Raw genomic sequence first — 14,242 nt, forward strand, 5'->3', positions numbered from 1 at the left:
TATGTGTTGTTTCAGGTAGAGTTTGGTGACAGCTCCATGGTTATATTTTGTTCGCAAATGAATGAAGTATCGATTCTGAAAAATAATCTGTGTTTTATTATGTATCATGTGATGCCATAGTGTTCAGTATATACTACAAGAATGTTGTCTCCTTAGAACTTCCTCTATTGCACAATGACAATCAACCTCTGAAATAAAGACTTTTCTTTTCATCTCAGCGTTTGAGAATATTGGTTCACGTTTTGTTTAAAGGGCTCTATTTTAGTATTAGGTTTTGACTCTCCCACTAATCACACTGGTGGTAAAATAGGATCTTTTAATTTGTGCACCAGGCAATATAGGGGACATTTCATTGTTAGACTAGAAAGATCCAACATAATATATGTTTTGCTGTGGTACAGTATAGAAATAAGGTAGTTCTTGGGTGTATGCAATGGAATATGTCACGGGTAAAGGGGTCCCTCAATCTGTAATATATTTGATCATATGACCCATCTCACACCAGCGATGATAGAGCCATTTTATTGAAGTCAATAACATTCTTCTTCTGAATCTTTCTTCTACGACCTCACTCCAATGCTCCTTTTCACATCACTTATCCCCAGTGCATTGTGGGTAAGCTTGCCAAAGGTATTTCCATACGTGAATTTATACCCTGAGGAAGAACATCAAATTAGACATGAACATTAAATGCTTGTTTATTTTAATATCCGTATCAATTATCTACAGTGATACAAATCCCAAGTGAAACATTAAAACTGCACTATGTAACTGTTCCTATTAGCAGCCTCTATTGGCTTGAGTTGAAGCTACAGTTTTCTGAAGATTTAGAACCATTCTTTGGATTGATAGACTTGTGGAAGGGCACGTTTTATTCCTGAGGAATTGACACTTCAGATTTGTTTTAATGGATCGCTAAAGCTGCAGTAGAAAAGTGACTTAGTGCAGGTTTAACATAGCTTTGTATTCTGTGGACACATGGAGGGTTTTATGTGTCAGTATGTTGGTTTAAACAGACCTGGCACGTGTCCGTCGTAGAAGGGCAACAGGCCGTCGCTGGAGGGGTAGACAGTGGGGATGGGGGGCAGGGAGCTGCTCTTCCTCCTCATTTCTGCATAGGAACTGGGCTCGGACCGCATCTCCCTCCCAAACTGGATCAGCGCCTCATTGGTCGTGGCGGGATAGCCCCGCCCAATCAGAAACCGGGATTGGGGCACGTATCCTGTGAAGCCTGTCAAAGAAAAACATAGTCAATTCTGTGTGCTTTTTTGTGGGATTAAGTATATCAGTGTTTGAAGAGTAATGAAATAGAAAGATGTTGGGACAACAAAGTGGAGCATCTCATCAAGTGATGACATTGCCGTCCTTTCAAGGTATTTTCTTAATGCATTTGGAAATAAATGTGAGCGGGTTAGCGAGATAAGATAACTGTTCTGTTTGGCCAACACACAGGTTCTCTCTCTGTTTTTGGCTAACATGTGACAGCCTGGTGTTTTTGTTTTGTATGGTGGACAACATGGTTAAGTGCCTCATTAGCCTTTAAGTAGGACCACACATCTCAGCGTTCCGCCGTCGCGTCCAGACAATGTGTACCTGAGATAAAATACTTATGTGGGCTCTGGTCGTGCATGAGGTAAGGCGATCCCAGTGGCTTCCAGGCCTTCTGAGCCTGCGGTGGGGGCAGCTCCTCGCAAACGGCTGCTAGGGGGGTGTATAGTTTCTTCCCCTTCGGATGCAAACAGAAATGCGTTATCACAAAGCGTCCATGTGAATGTGAAATGCATCGTATGGCGGTGGAGCAAGCTTGTGACATAAAATGAGTGTGAACATCGGATTGTGTATAAGACAATGTATGCTCTGGTTATAACTGGACGTTCCAAGCTGTGATACAGTTCTATGAACTGACATCGAGGCTCCCACATGACGTATCGATCATGGTGTGGATTACGTTGTCAATATGAGGTGGATGTGAGAGACGGGAGTGTTTCAGAGAGCATTGTACCTGAAACTCTGGGCTCCTGTAGTGAACGGGCAGGTTTGAGGACTGCGAGTGGAGCCTTGCGTTCTGGTCCCGGGTGAACTCCTTAAGCGCCCCACGGCAGGTCTGGGAGTAGGTCTGGGCAAAATATTTCTGTCGTTTTGGAATGAACCCTATGGAGTGCAGAGAGGTTCGGGGTCATATACGCGATATATACTCATATTACACACTATGCTGTCTTCAACATCTTGTGAAGGTAAACACACCTGTGTATCCCGGGATCATGTTGTCTAGGTTTCTGTCTTCTCCTCGGTGCAGACGAGTCGTCAAAAGAGTCCCATCGCCGGTCTGTTCCGGTCTCTCGGTTGACCAGTCTGGTCCGTAGATGGTCCGTTCCAGTCGGTCGCTGGTCCGGTCCGGTCTGTCGGCGATCAGGTCCGGTCTGTCGGTGGTCCAGTCCAGTCTGTCAGCAGTCTGCGGGTAGCCTGTACTGAGAACCAGCCTGGAGGACCTCCTCACCTCCGGGCTGGTCAGCAGCTTGTGGGTCAGCTGGCCGTAGGTCTGGCCCATGTTGTACTTCAGCTGCGGGCAATACCCTGCATAACTGGAGATGGGAGGAGAAAAAGAGGCGTAACCATGGTGGCATTCTCAAAATATTGGTCACACTCAGAAGTTGAAGTACCGGGTACACTTTCACATACATGGACTTTGTTGTGGTCTATTGGTGCAGAAATACAATATTACATCTTTTTTTAAATAACTATAAATAGGCGAAACAATTCAAAGTGTTGCTGAGTCCACCTGCTCACCACTAAATCTACTCCCTTGTCTTCCAGAGAGCACTGTTTCATCATCACTCACACCTGAACCTAATTAAGGTTGTCATGACTCCCATCATCGGCTTTAGTGTTGTTTTCATCACCGTCCAATCACATGCTCTTAGCTCTATTTTTACCAGCTCTGCCTGGTTTTTGAATAAACCCCCTGTAACTGAAACCCTGGCTATGGAGTCTCTTATAGGTATAAGTCTTTGTCACTGTTCATTAAACACATTCCCTTTTCCTGTGGTTGACATGTTGTGAGACAAGTATTTTCCTTGCTGTTTGCCAGACCTAATGTTACCTCTCATGGAGATAACGATTTATTCACCTATCATTAATATCCTAATTGGAACATATTATATTGTTATGATGTTTCTAACGTTACTGATTGAAAAAAAAAGTTATGGTAGATATTTACTAGTGGCGCCATTCTTGTATTTAAAGCTAAATATGAAAACGTTATGTGTTTTAATGGCGTCAGAACAGGTCAACTTACCCAGGTATGTACTGTGGATCGGGTGTCATCAGGACTTTGCTGAATTTCGGGGGGAATTGAGGCCTGTCCATGTTGATCAGAAGCGGCCCACAGCGCCAGATCGAGCTGCCGCGTTGTTGATTGGTTGCTAGCGGAGGAGAAGGGCGGGTTCTAGAATCTATCACCTGGGAGACGGTCTATTTAACTGTCCGCTTACACGTTATTGTAAACACTATGGGGTTTGCTTACACTATACTGTAACGTAGGGTAAAACGACTCTGTAGGTCTTGTTTATAAATATGAAACTATCAACAAAAAAACCCCCGGAAAATATGAAAGTGTCAGTGGTTAATAAATATTTATATATATATAAATATCAGGCTAAATTTGATCTAAAGTGGACGAAAATATGCTGCCTAATATATTTAGGTATTTCCATTATTTTTTATTCAGCAGTTCAATGTGGCATTGGACGTAGCATACATTGAACATGGTCTACATTAATGTATTGTACATTGAACGTATAGCCTTGATTGAAATTCAAAGAAGTATCCATAATGACCTCTAGTGGTGATTATCGTCGAGGCATCCTTCCCACACATGGACAAATAACAAACCTAAACAATAGTCTATATCACACACTACTATTAGGGCATCGCTAATAATAATAATTTTCATAGTGTAGGCTAGGCCATATTGTTTTCATTAGACAACCAGAACAGAAAGCAGAGCCAGGAGGAGAGATGTACAGTGTTTGGGTTGTAGATTTAGCTGTGATTATTTTAATGAACAAATCCAATAGCAGAGGGTTAACAACCTGGATATTCCAGTATACAGAACAAAGTCATTAGCCCACGGTCTTAATGATAGTAATTTGTCATTTAGGTTCTGTACAGTAGGCCTACGCACAGCAGCTGAATGTGAAAAGGCTTCTTGCTCAGCAATGCCTGCAGCTAAGTCATTGGAGGACATTGGGAATCAAACAAGGAGCCAGTTGGCTAAGAATCGATCCTCCTATAGCCATTATCCTGTCCACATTCACATAGTTAGAAGCTGATCTATACTGACTGGATTTACTGTGGCTAGTTATTCTGCTTCACATATCTCAGTAAGTAACCCCAGGAAATGAACCTAAGTGACAAGAACGATGACTAAGCTAAAGGACAAATTAAAATACTAATAACTAATAACACTATTACATAAGCATAACACGTAACCAATACAACGATGACTAACCTATAGGACAAATTATAATACTAATAACTAATAACACTATTACATAAGCATAACAAGTAACCAATACAACGATGACTAACCTATAGGACAAATTATAATACTAATAACTAATAACACTATTACATAAGCATAACACGTAACCAATAGAACAATGACTAACCTATAGGAAAAATGATGATACTAAAGACTAATAATACTAATAAATAAGCAGGAATACACCACCAATACGCTTGTACTACCCTGAAAATAACCAGCCAACCCCGTGACGTTCTTCTTGTCATGATAAAACAGTTTCACTGTTAGAGACACACTTCACCTGGGGACAGGAATGTGAGATGATATCAGCCCCCTGCCTCACCCAACATAACTTCTTAAGATTTCCTGCTTATTGGAATGTAGGGGGTTGTGTGTGTGTGTGTGTGTGTGTGTGTGTGTGTGTGTGTGTGTGTGTGTGTGTGTGTGTGTGTGTGAGTGTATGTGGGGGAGGTATGTTGGAGAGGGTGTGGGCGAGCGTGTGTTTGTGTGTGTGTGTGTGTGTGTGTGTGTGTGTGTGTGTGTGTGTGTGTGTGTGTGTGTGTGTGTGTTTGTGTGTGTGTGTGTGGGGGGGGGGTTATGTTTGTTTGTGTTACACATTGAGATCCTGAATGTAAGTCAGTAGTGGCCTATGTTGTCACTGCTTTTTGAGATATCTTTATATGTGATCAGGTGCTGGGTCTGTGACCTTATCAGTCTTAAAACACACAATGCTGGTTTTGCTTTCTCCCGGTGACGTGTTTGAAACGCTTCTCCACACCACGCTCAGTGGGATGTTGTACAGGCGGTTGGGTTCTGCTTGGTCTGCCGTGTCACGACATGCCCACTGCCAGTCAGACAGGCAGGCCTCCTAAGTAACTGTCGGATGGGAGACCTGTGTAGGAGGATCGCTCGGGCAGGTGAGTCATGTCGTTCTGCAGGTGACAGGGGGGGTAGGTGCCTGCAGGTATCTACATGCTATATGAATGTGTCGCGGGAAGTGACGCGCAGCAGAGGTGCGGTGGAGGGACACAGCAACAGTCTTTGTTGCTTCACGCTTTCTCCTCCTTACTCCACGTCGTCGCCGCAACAACCGGGTGTACCTTGTTTTACTTGTCTTTTGTTATGTTTCTTTACTAGGTTTCAGTTCGACCTTGAACATGAATCTGTACCGTAGCTTTGGGAACCTTCTGGAGACCTATGTGAGTGATGGGATGCCCTTCTCCTCCTCGGACGGGCAGACGCCATCGTGGGCCGTTTCCTCGGACACCACAACACCTGCGTCCACGCCGGCGTCCACCCCGGACATGGCAGCCAACCTGAGGTCCACATCGGAGGACTCTGGATTTGAAATAACGGCAACTTCCTTAGGCTCTCCTATGTCGTCGGCTGGCCGCCCAGAACTCGTCCCTGGGTCCGTGGCGATGGACGGAGGGGAGCGAGGCCTGACCCCGGGCTCCGCTCTGACCCCTGCCCTGCGCTCCTCCGCAAGCTTCTCGTTCTCCGCCTCCTCGCTCTACCTCCCGGGGTCGGATGCTGATCTTGCCCCCGTGATCCGGGACAGATCCATGAGCCTGCAGCACAAGGTGGAGCAGGCCCTTCTGAAGCTCAACCCAGGCCGGAACAAAACCAGGGACGGCTCCAACCTGAATCCAAACGCAGCGGCGGCCCAGCGGCGCGTGCCCAAGAAAACGATGTCTCTGCCGAGATTCTCCAGCGCCCTGCACATCGTGCGGTCAGAGAGCGTCAGCGAGGTGGGCAGACCCGTCCACCTGTTGCTGCGTAAGGCCGGGAGTCAGAGACAGAGACGACCCGTGTCGCTCTACCATGACATGAGGCTGGCAGAGACCCCCATAGAGGTGAGTTCAGGGGGCCTCCTCAGACCAGCGGCAGGCCCTGTGTTAATGTATGCAATAATGTAGAAAGGTTGCTTGGGGCACATAACCGTTGATTTATGTGTTGGTCCACCCTGTGTCGTGTTGTTGTTGCTTTTGTTTTAATGTCGGAGAGAACGGCATTTGTATTCTGGTTTGGTAGTTCTCGACCTCACTTGGATACAAGGGTCTGATTATAACAGATCCATATCTGTGTTTTTAATTGTATTCAAACCGTTACATTACTTAAACTCATGTCCACGACTAAATGTTTATTAGTTTATGGTCGGTGGCCTGAATGAGAGTCAAAGAGCAACATTCTTAAAGCACAATCTTTCACAATGGATTAATGGATTGCAACACATGCACACACATATGCACACACTCAGACACAAACTCAAACAGCAATACACAAGCCCGCTTTCAATCACCCAGGAAGGTGATTGAAAGCTGGTAATTAACATCCATGGCAGTCAGTCTCACATGTATCAGTGGCAGTAAACCTGTCAGTCCAGCTTCAGCGTTCCCACAACTATGTCAGGAATGGGGCCTCCATACTGTCTGTGTGTGTTAGTGTGTGTGTGAGTGTGTGTGTGTGTGTGTGTGTGTGTGTGTGTGTGTGTATGTGTGTGTGTGTGTGTGTGTCACGTGTGTGTGTGCGTGGGCGTCTGGATGCAGATCAGTCGGGTGTATTGTTGACGAGTTGTGGTCGTTCCCCATCTGCGGTTCCTCCGATTGGTTGTCATGCGCGTGGCATCCAGATGGCATTCAATGGTCAGCGCACGCCTGGTGACGTTCCTCGCAGAGAGGGCGCTTTTGATTGATACGATGGATGTTAGGTCGATGGGAGGGCACACACTCCACATGACATGTTGTCGTGGATGTTAAGCTGCTGCATTGTACTGTAGCCCAAAGAATGATAATCAAGAGCTATTAGCAGCGAGATGTTGTTGTAACTCCTTACAGGAGGGTGGATAGGTTGGGTTTTTCGTTCATTATGCCTCTCCCTTTGTATCATCTGCCTGGTTTCATCTGGCTTATGTCTGCAAGTCATAAGCCACCGGCATTCTGTAGTGTTCAACTGTATCTTTATTACCCTCTTTGTTCTTCTGTTCTTTATTTCTTTCTCCTTTATTTATTTTATTTCATTCTTTCATTCTTTCTTTCTTTCTTTCTTTCTTTCTTTCTTTCTTTCTTTCTTTCTTTCTTTCTTTCTTTCTTTCTTTCTTTCTTTCTTTCTTTCTTTCCGCAACCCTATTTGATTTTATTCTGATCTATTCTATTCTATTATTTTATATTCTTTTGTATTCCATTCTATTCCTTATGCCATTCTGTTCCATTTTATTCTTTTGACTTCTATTCCATCCTGCACTGACCCATGCATGAGACCAGAAGGATGTTGGAAGAGTTCCTCCATAGAACTGCCTACTCATTTAGCTATAAATGAAGAGCTGTTTGAGTTTTGCTCAAGAGTGATTGTTTATCTCCACTTACGTTGTCCTCGCGTTTCCCCAGGAGGTGAACGAGGAGGCCCGGGACGCCCTGAGTCCTGGGCTGAGCTACCTGGAGCAGGTGTGCCAGATGTGGGAGCAGATCGCTCGGCTACAGATCAACAACCGCAAGTTAAACTTTGAAATGGACGCGCTGAAGGACCACCGGGACACACAGGTGAACCGGGTCTACGCGCTTCATGATCATTGGACCACAAAATGACGCATAGTTTTTGGTTAAAACTTGAACTAAAGTTAAATCATACTGTTGTGTTTCTTTGACAACAGCCGGAGTCTCGCTTGTGCAGCTGTGAAACTTTTCTGGAGAACCAACACAACATTCTCCGCTCACATCTGGCAGAGTTTGAGCGCGTGTCTGATGAGTTACGGTGGCAGCGGTCGAACACTGACGATGAATCCAGCAGCACGTCGCCATCGGAAACAGAAAGGCTCACGAGAAATTTAGGTTAGTTGCCTTTCACCTTTTAACGTGAATATAGTCAACCTTTTATTCTTGTCCTCTCGTGTATGATCAAGGAAATATTCTTATAATGACAATTTTAATATTATGCTCTCTGCAGGTAGTTTGAAAACACACACTAGAGGGCAGCCTGAGAGTGAAACACAGCCGGCGGGACCAGCAGACGGGGGTCAGAACCACCAGGTAGAAACTGTGATTCATTTACGGAGACACGCCTCGTGTTTGTAGATGTTGCAAATAGACGTTGGTGTGAGTGAAACGTTTCACTGGGTTTGTAAGGCTTTGCTCTGAATCTCCCTTAACGGAAAAATCATAGGGAATTATAACTAATTGTGTTTATTATTCATGTATTAGGCACACACTGTTAGCTGCAGTTTTACAAATAATAATAAATACCAGTTCATGAGAAATCGGCTCTTTATAAAACCCTCTACTGATCACATCTCATCCTCTTCCAAGCTCTGCAGCTAAATACCAGCTAATGTGTTCCTGCTGGTGGTATTTACATAACCATAGTGTGTGTGTGTGTGTGTGCGTGCGTGTGTGTGTGTGTATGTGTGTGTGTTTGTGAGTGTACATATGTGTGTGTGTGTATGCGTGTGCTTGTGGGTGTGGGTGTCAGTTTATCACCAGCTCAACCATTCCTTCATATGTCTTTCAAAGCATTAATGAAAAGATCTGTAACAACATTTCCTGTCTCTGGGTACAAAGGCAGAGCAGAGAGGAAGGGCGTGGTGGTTCAGAAAGGCTCCTTCCAGAAAAGCAGCGAGCGTCGACTTGGAAGGGTGAGAAACAAATACCTTGAGAGAGCACTGATGTAACAACACTCTAGTGACACACCGGACACACACACACACACACACACACGGTCACACACACACACACACACACACACACACACACACACACACACACACGCACACACATACAAACACACACACACACACACACACACACACACAAACACACATACATACATACACATGCACACACACATACACATACACATATACACGCACACACACAAAGGCACACTCCTCCCTGCCACTCCAACATGGCAGCGGTCCACGGCAACGCGGTGGACCGTAACTAACGCCCCGTCAGCTGAGGAACGGCAGGCGCTGGCAGCTCAGTTCCGCCCGGCGCATCTGTTCCCTCGGCGGGGAAAAACACGGCGCATATTCATCTTGTGTAGTGACTGTGGGAACAATCAGCCATTTGTTAAGGGTTGAACCGAACCGATTTCTAACTCATCTCCCTCCATCTCTCTGTCTCGTGCTTCTGTCCTTCCACCGTTCCATCTCACCCCTCTATCCCTCCGTCTCTCTATTTCACCTCCTTCCTCCTACACCTCACCTCCATTTCCTCTCTCATCTCTCATCCCTCCATCTGATCCCTCCATCTTATCCCTCCAACTCATCCCTCCATCTCCTCCCTCCATCTCCTCCCTCATCCCTCCATCTCCTCCCTCATCCCTCCATCTCCTCCCTCATTCATCCATCTCTCTGAACTACACAGCAGTCTCCAAGGCCGTCCGTCCGAGGGCAGGAAGAAGACGAGCCATCGCCTCAGCCTGCTTCTCCGTGGCAACAAGAAGACCCTGTGACCTGAATGATTCATGATGTTCTCTCCTCTTCCTCCTCCTCCTCCTCCTCCTCCTCCTCTTCCATCGCCTCCCTCTGCCCCTCCTCCTCCTGCCCCTCTTCCATTTCCTCCCTCTGTCCCACTTCCACCCTCCTCCACTACCTCCTCCTGCTCCTTCTCCTCCTTCACCTCCTCCTCCATTTCATCATTCTATCCCTCAATCCTCCCTCCCTCCACCTCCTCCCTCTTTCCCTCCTCCTCCTCCTCCTCCTCCCTCTGTTCCACCTCCTCCCTTCTCCTCCTCCTCCTCCTCCAGATGCCAGCCATCAGCCTTCAACACTCGGTCTCTTTCACCACTCTGGGTTAAATCTTCTAGAACAAATTGAATTTCTCTCCAAGTGGCGTTAGAGAGCCATAGCACTGTGACTGCTGCTGCTGCTGCTGCTGTTAAACTGCCATCATTACTTCATCATGTTTGACCTTGATTTTTACTGTCCTATTTATTTTATTTACAATTTTTTGTTATTCATGTCCTTAAATGCAGTGTTACTGTTTTCCGAAAATGTGTATGACTCTATTGTTCACTGTTGATGTGTGTGTATGTCAGTTTTATATCATGTGTTGTGTGTTGTTAATGTTTGTATCATTATGTGTGTATTTAATGTATCTATCAGTGTTTTGTGTATGTATTGCTTATCTCAAGATGTATATAATACTCACTGTATGTTCTCTGTATATATCTTCACTGAATCCGGTCCTAGTAAACATGTAAAAAAACCTTGTCCCTTCCATCTTTATTCTCTATTCATCATCTTTATCATTTAACTGAACGCTTTGACATCTCTTTAAAGTATGACAGCTCTTCAGGTACATTCCTTTCTATTCTCTTCCTGTAAATGTGAACAACCCATTCCCATACCCACATTGCAAGTACACGCAGTTAGTACACACAGTCACTGATGAAGATTTGTGGTATTTGCTATTCCAACGAAATCACCAATCCACAACAAACGACAGTGTATACATTTTTTTAACTTTATTTTATTTGTCTCATTTTCATTCACCAGGTTGAGGGAGCAGACTGCCTCTGGCATTCCCATGTCAAGAGTTACGACAAACACATCCGAACAAAGAGGGTGAATAGAGGATTCTAGTCCGTTCGTAAAATACATTTATTTGCTATAGTTCTCCCCGTCCATCTGTCTTGTTCTTTTGTCGTGTGTCCATCCAACATGTGTCGCTCCATCATGTGTCCATCCAACATGTGTCGCTCCATCATGTGTCCATCCAACATGTGTCTCTCCATCATGTGTTCATCTTGTGTCCATCATGTGTCCCTTCATCATGTGTCCCTCCAACATGTGTTCATCGATCATGTGTCCATCCTTCATGTGTCCGTCATGTGTCCATCCATCATGTGTCCATCCATAATGTGTCCCTCCATCATGTGTCCATCATGTGTCCCTCCATCATGTGTCCATCATGTGTCCATCCATAATGTGTCCATCATGTGTCCATCCATATGGTGTCCCTCCATCATGTGTCCCTCCATCATGTGTCCATCATGTGTCCATCCATAATGTGTCCATCCATATGGTGTCCCTCCATCATGTGTCCATCCATAATGTGTCCATCATGTGTCCATCCATATGGTGTCCCTCCATCATGTGTCCATCCATAATGTGTCCATCATGTGTCCATCCATATGGTGTCCCTCCATCATGTGTCCATCCATCATGTGACCCTCCTAGCTCCCCTCCATCACGTGTCCCTCCAACATAAACCCCTCCTGTGTGCTATTCAATATATATAATAGATACATCAGTGGATTGGGGGAGGGGTGGGGGGATGGGGGAGCGGCAGGGGTTCACGCATGTTGAGGACGCTGACACGACGTGGGGGAGGGGGCGGAGCAAACGAGCCGGGATGGACCTTTTTTAGCAGGTGGGGGTATCGTGAAGAAGCAGGCCTCCCCCTTCAAAAGCCCTCCAAAGCCTCACATGATGCCGCAGGTGGACAGCGGGTTGGCCACGTGGCAGGTGCAGGCGGACTGGCAGTACTGCCGCACCGTCTGGTAGCAGCTGCGGTCCGCCTCGCCGCCCCACTGCACCGGGCCGTTGGGGTCGGACGGCAGCCGGCTCAGGATGCTGGTGTTGATGGCCAGGGCGGCCAGCCCGTAGTCGGTGAACAGCACGGTCTCGCGGCGGCACGTGGGGCAGGAGATGAACTTGTACTTGGGACAGGACTCGTAGAGGATCTGCAGGCACTCCTCGCACACCGAGTGCAGGCAGGACAGGATGCGCGGCCGCTTGCCCGCAAAGTTGTAGGTGTGGCCGCAGGTGGGGCAGTCCAGCGGCTCGCAGGGCATGACGGGCCCCGAGGCGGAGGAGGCGGAGGAGGCGGAGGAGGAGGAGGAGGCGGAGGAGGCGGAGGAGGCCGAGGACGAGGTGGAGGAGGAGCGCAGCACGTACTGGTTCACGATGACGTCGTCCATCTTGTAGTGGAACTGGTGGTAGCAGATCTCGCCGGCGCTGGCCTTGCGCTGCGCCGCCAGGAAGCCCGCCTCCCTGCGGAGCACGGGCAACGCCGGCGGCAACTCCCTGGCCGGCAGGTCGCTGCAAGCCTGGTTCACGATGATCTGCCCCTCCCCGCAGCCGCCCCCGCCGTCCCACGCGACCCGGGGGGGCGGGGTGAAGCGCGGCCGGGTGACGGGGGTCCCGGGCGGGCACTCCCGGGGGAACTTCTCCGACGGGAGGATCTTGACGGTGTCCATGGGGAGGCTGATGGCCTGCCGACGCAGGCACGACATGCACCTTCCCCCCTGGGTGGGGGACCGGGGGGAGGGGGGGGCGGTGGTCGGAGGTCTTGAAGGACCGGAAGGTAGGTGGAGGAGGACTGGCTGGAGGGGGTCTGTGGCTGGAGTCGACACGGGAGTGGAAGGACTACGCCCTACTGGCTGGCAGGTGGACTGGGGGTCTGGTGGTCAGCCATTGGAAGGAACGTGGGGACGTATGCTTCTATCCATGGTTCTGTCTGTTGGGGTGGCTTTATCTCGTTGTTGTTGTTGTTGTTGTTGTTGTTGTTGTTGTTGTTATTGACTTTCAGCTGCGGTCTTGATGGTAAAGTCCTGGAGGGGGAGGGAGGTGGTCTTGGTGAGAGGGGGGGTCAGGAAAGTGAGGACCAAGACCACAGCACCTCAGTGGTTTCAGCACCTCTGGTTCTGCGCCGCTAGCACCACCGCGCCGCGAGTCCAGCTTTGGCCGCTACGACCGTGTTGAGCACTTAGCTTATGAGCTTAGCTTCGTTGTTTGTTCGGTGTACACAGAATCCTTTGTGCGTTGTGTAATGTTCTCAAACATAGATTAATAGCAGATATGTATATCTAATACACAAAGACACGATATGAAGATATTTTCCGCTTACAAGCAAAGATATATTCCTCACTCAGTGATCACACCAGATTATCTTAATATAACATTTATCTTATGATAATATAGATCTTCAAATATACATATATAGTGGACTGGAGTCCTGGGTGGACTTTTCCCAGTTTGGCAAACCGAACAGAATAAATAGAAGTTGTAGAAGGTCTGAGTTTGACGCCCGTTGGCTCACACGTCCTGCGGTCTAGAGAGCGTCTCTTCAACGAAACAGAAGAACCAGCACTTCCTTCCTAGTTTCAGCCAACGGTTTTGTGTGTGTACATGTGTGTGTGTGTGTGTGTGTGTGCATGTGAATGCGTGTGTGCTTGCGTGTGTGTGTGTATGTGTGTCACAGAATAGGGCAACCGCTCCCGCTGTGGTCCTATGACCCGCAATGACCCTGGTGCTGACTTGACTGCTGATAAGATGCTTTATTTGTGGGAGGGAGGGTTATTTTGGAACGTTCCAGAGGAGCGATGGCGGTGCGACTCCCCCTCCTGCTTGTCAGCCAGCCAGCCTCCTTAAGGGGAGGATGGGAGTGGAGGGCTGCTTGACTCTGAGACCCTCCCACTGGAGCGAGGGGCTCTTATCGCCCGTCCAGGAGGATGCCTCCCTGGGTGCTGATCCTCCAGTGATACTCGCTCCCGTGGCCTCTGAGACGCCGATGGTCCAGCGACCTGGAGACACAGCACAGGACCGGCACGGTTAGAGTCATGTTATTACCATTCTTCTTGTTAAATATACTAATTACTAAGTGTTAGAGGGGACTCCAATTCTATATTATACAGTAGCACAAAATAAAACCGCATCAAAAAACACAAAACCCTATAAAAACAGCACCTCATTCTGCTATATTATGACTAATATAG

General features: G+C 47.4%; 3 protein-coding genes across 5 annotated transcripts in view; 1 reads left to right on the forward strand and 2 right to left on the reverse strand.

Moving 5' to 3' along the window:
- Positions 1-560: 560 nt before the first annotated feature.
- Positions 561-3,366, reverse strand: cimip2b (ciliary microtubule inner protein 2B; the record flags this gene model as incomplete). Its single annotated transcript, XM_079734687.1, has 6 exons — positions 561-655; positions 1,019-1,231; positions 1,594-1,726; positions 2,003-2,151; positions 2,245-2,582; positions 3,296-3,366. 6 exons carry the CDS (start codon positions 3,364-3,366, stop codon positions 561-563), a joined length of 999 nt encoding a protein of 332 aa, XP_079590813.1.
- Positions 3,367-5,334: 1,968 nt separating this feature from the next.
- On the forward strand, positions 5,335-10,729 carry LOC307074507 (uncharacterized protein). 3 transcript variants are annotated; one of them, XM_079734677.1, is made up of 7 exons: positions 5,335-5,442; positions 5,663-6,381; positions 7,912-8,064; positions 8,175-8,352; positions 8,468-8,550; positions 9,079-9,152; positions 9,886-10,729. In XM_079734677.1, the coding sequence occupies exons 1-7, from the start codon at positions 5,409-5,411 to the stop codon at positions 9,971-9,973; spliced, it is 1,329 nt and encodes a 442-aa protein (XP_079590803.1). In that variant the 5' UTR covers positions 5,335-5,408; the 3' UTR covers positions 9,974-10,729. The 3 variants fall into 3 exon arrangements, with proteins under 3 accessions (XP_079590803.1, XP_079590805.1, XP_079590804.1); XM_079734679.1 differs by having other exon boundaries at positions 9,889-10,729; XM_079734678.1 differs by lacking the exon at positions 5,335-5,442 and adding an exon at positions 5,470-5,538.
- Positions 10,730-11,006: 277 nt separating this feature from the next.
- rnf208 (ring finger protein 208) overlaps positions 11,007-14,242 on the reverse strand; it is an 11,531-nt gene continuing 8,295 nt past the window's right edge. Inside the window, exon 2 of the mRNA XM_079734691.1 lies at positions 11,007-14,050. Coding sequence (XP_079590817.1) covers positions 11,948-12,760 — 813 coding nt within the window. The 5' untranslated portion in view covers positions 12,761-14,050 and the 3' untranslated portion in view covers positions 11,007-11,947. The remainder of the gene's footprint in view (positions 14,051-14,242) is intronic.

The sequence above is a fragment of the Pollachius pollachius genome, assembly GCF_949987615.1.
Source record: "Pollachius pollachius genome assembly, chromosome: 4".
In the NCBI taxonomy this organism is placed as follows: Eukaryota; Metazoa; Chordata; class Actinopteri; order Gadiformes; family Gadidae; genus Pollachius; species Pollachius pollachius.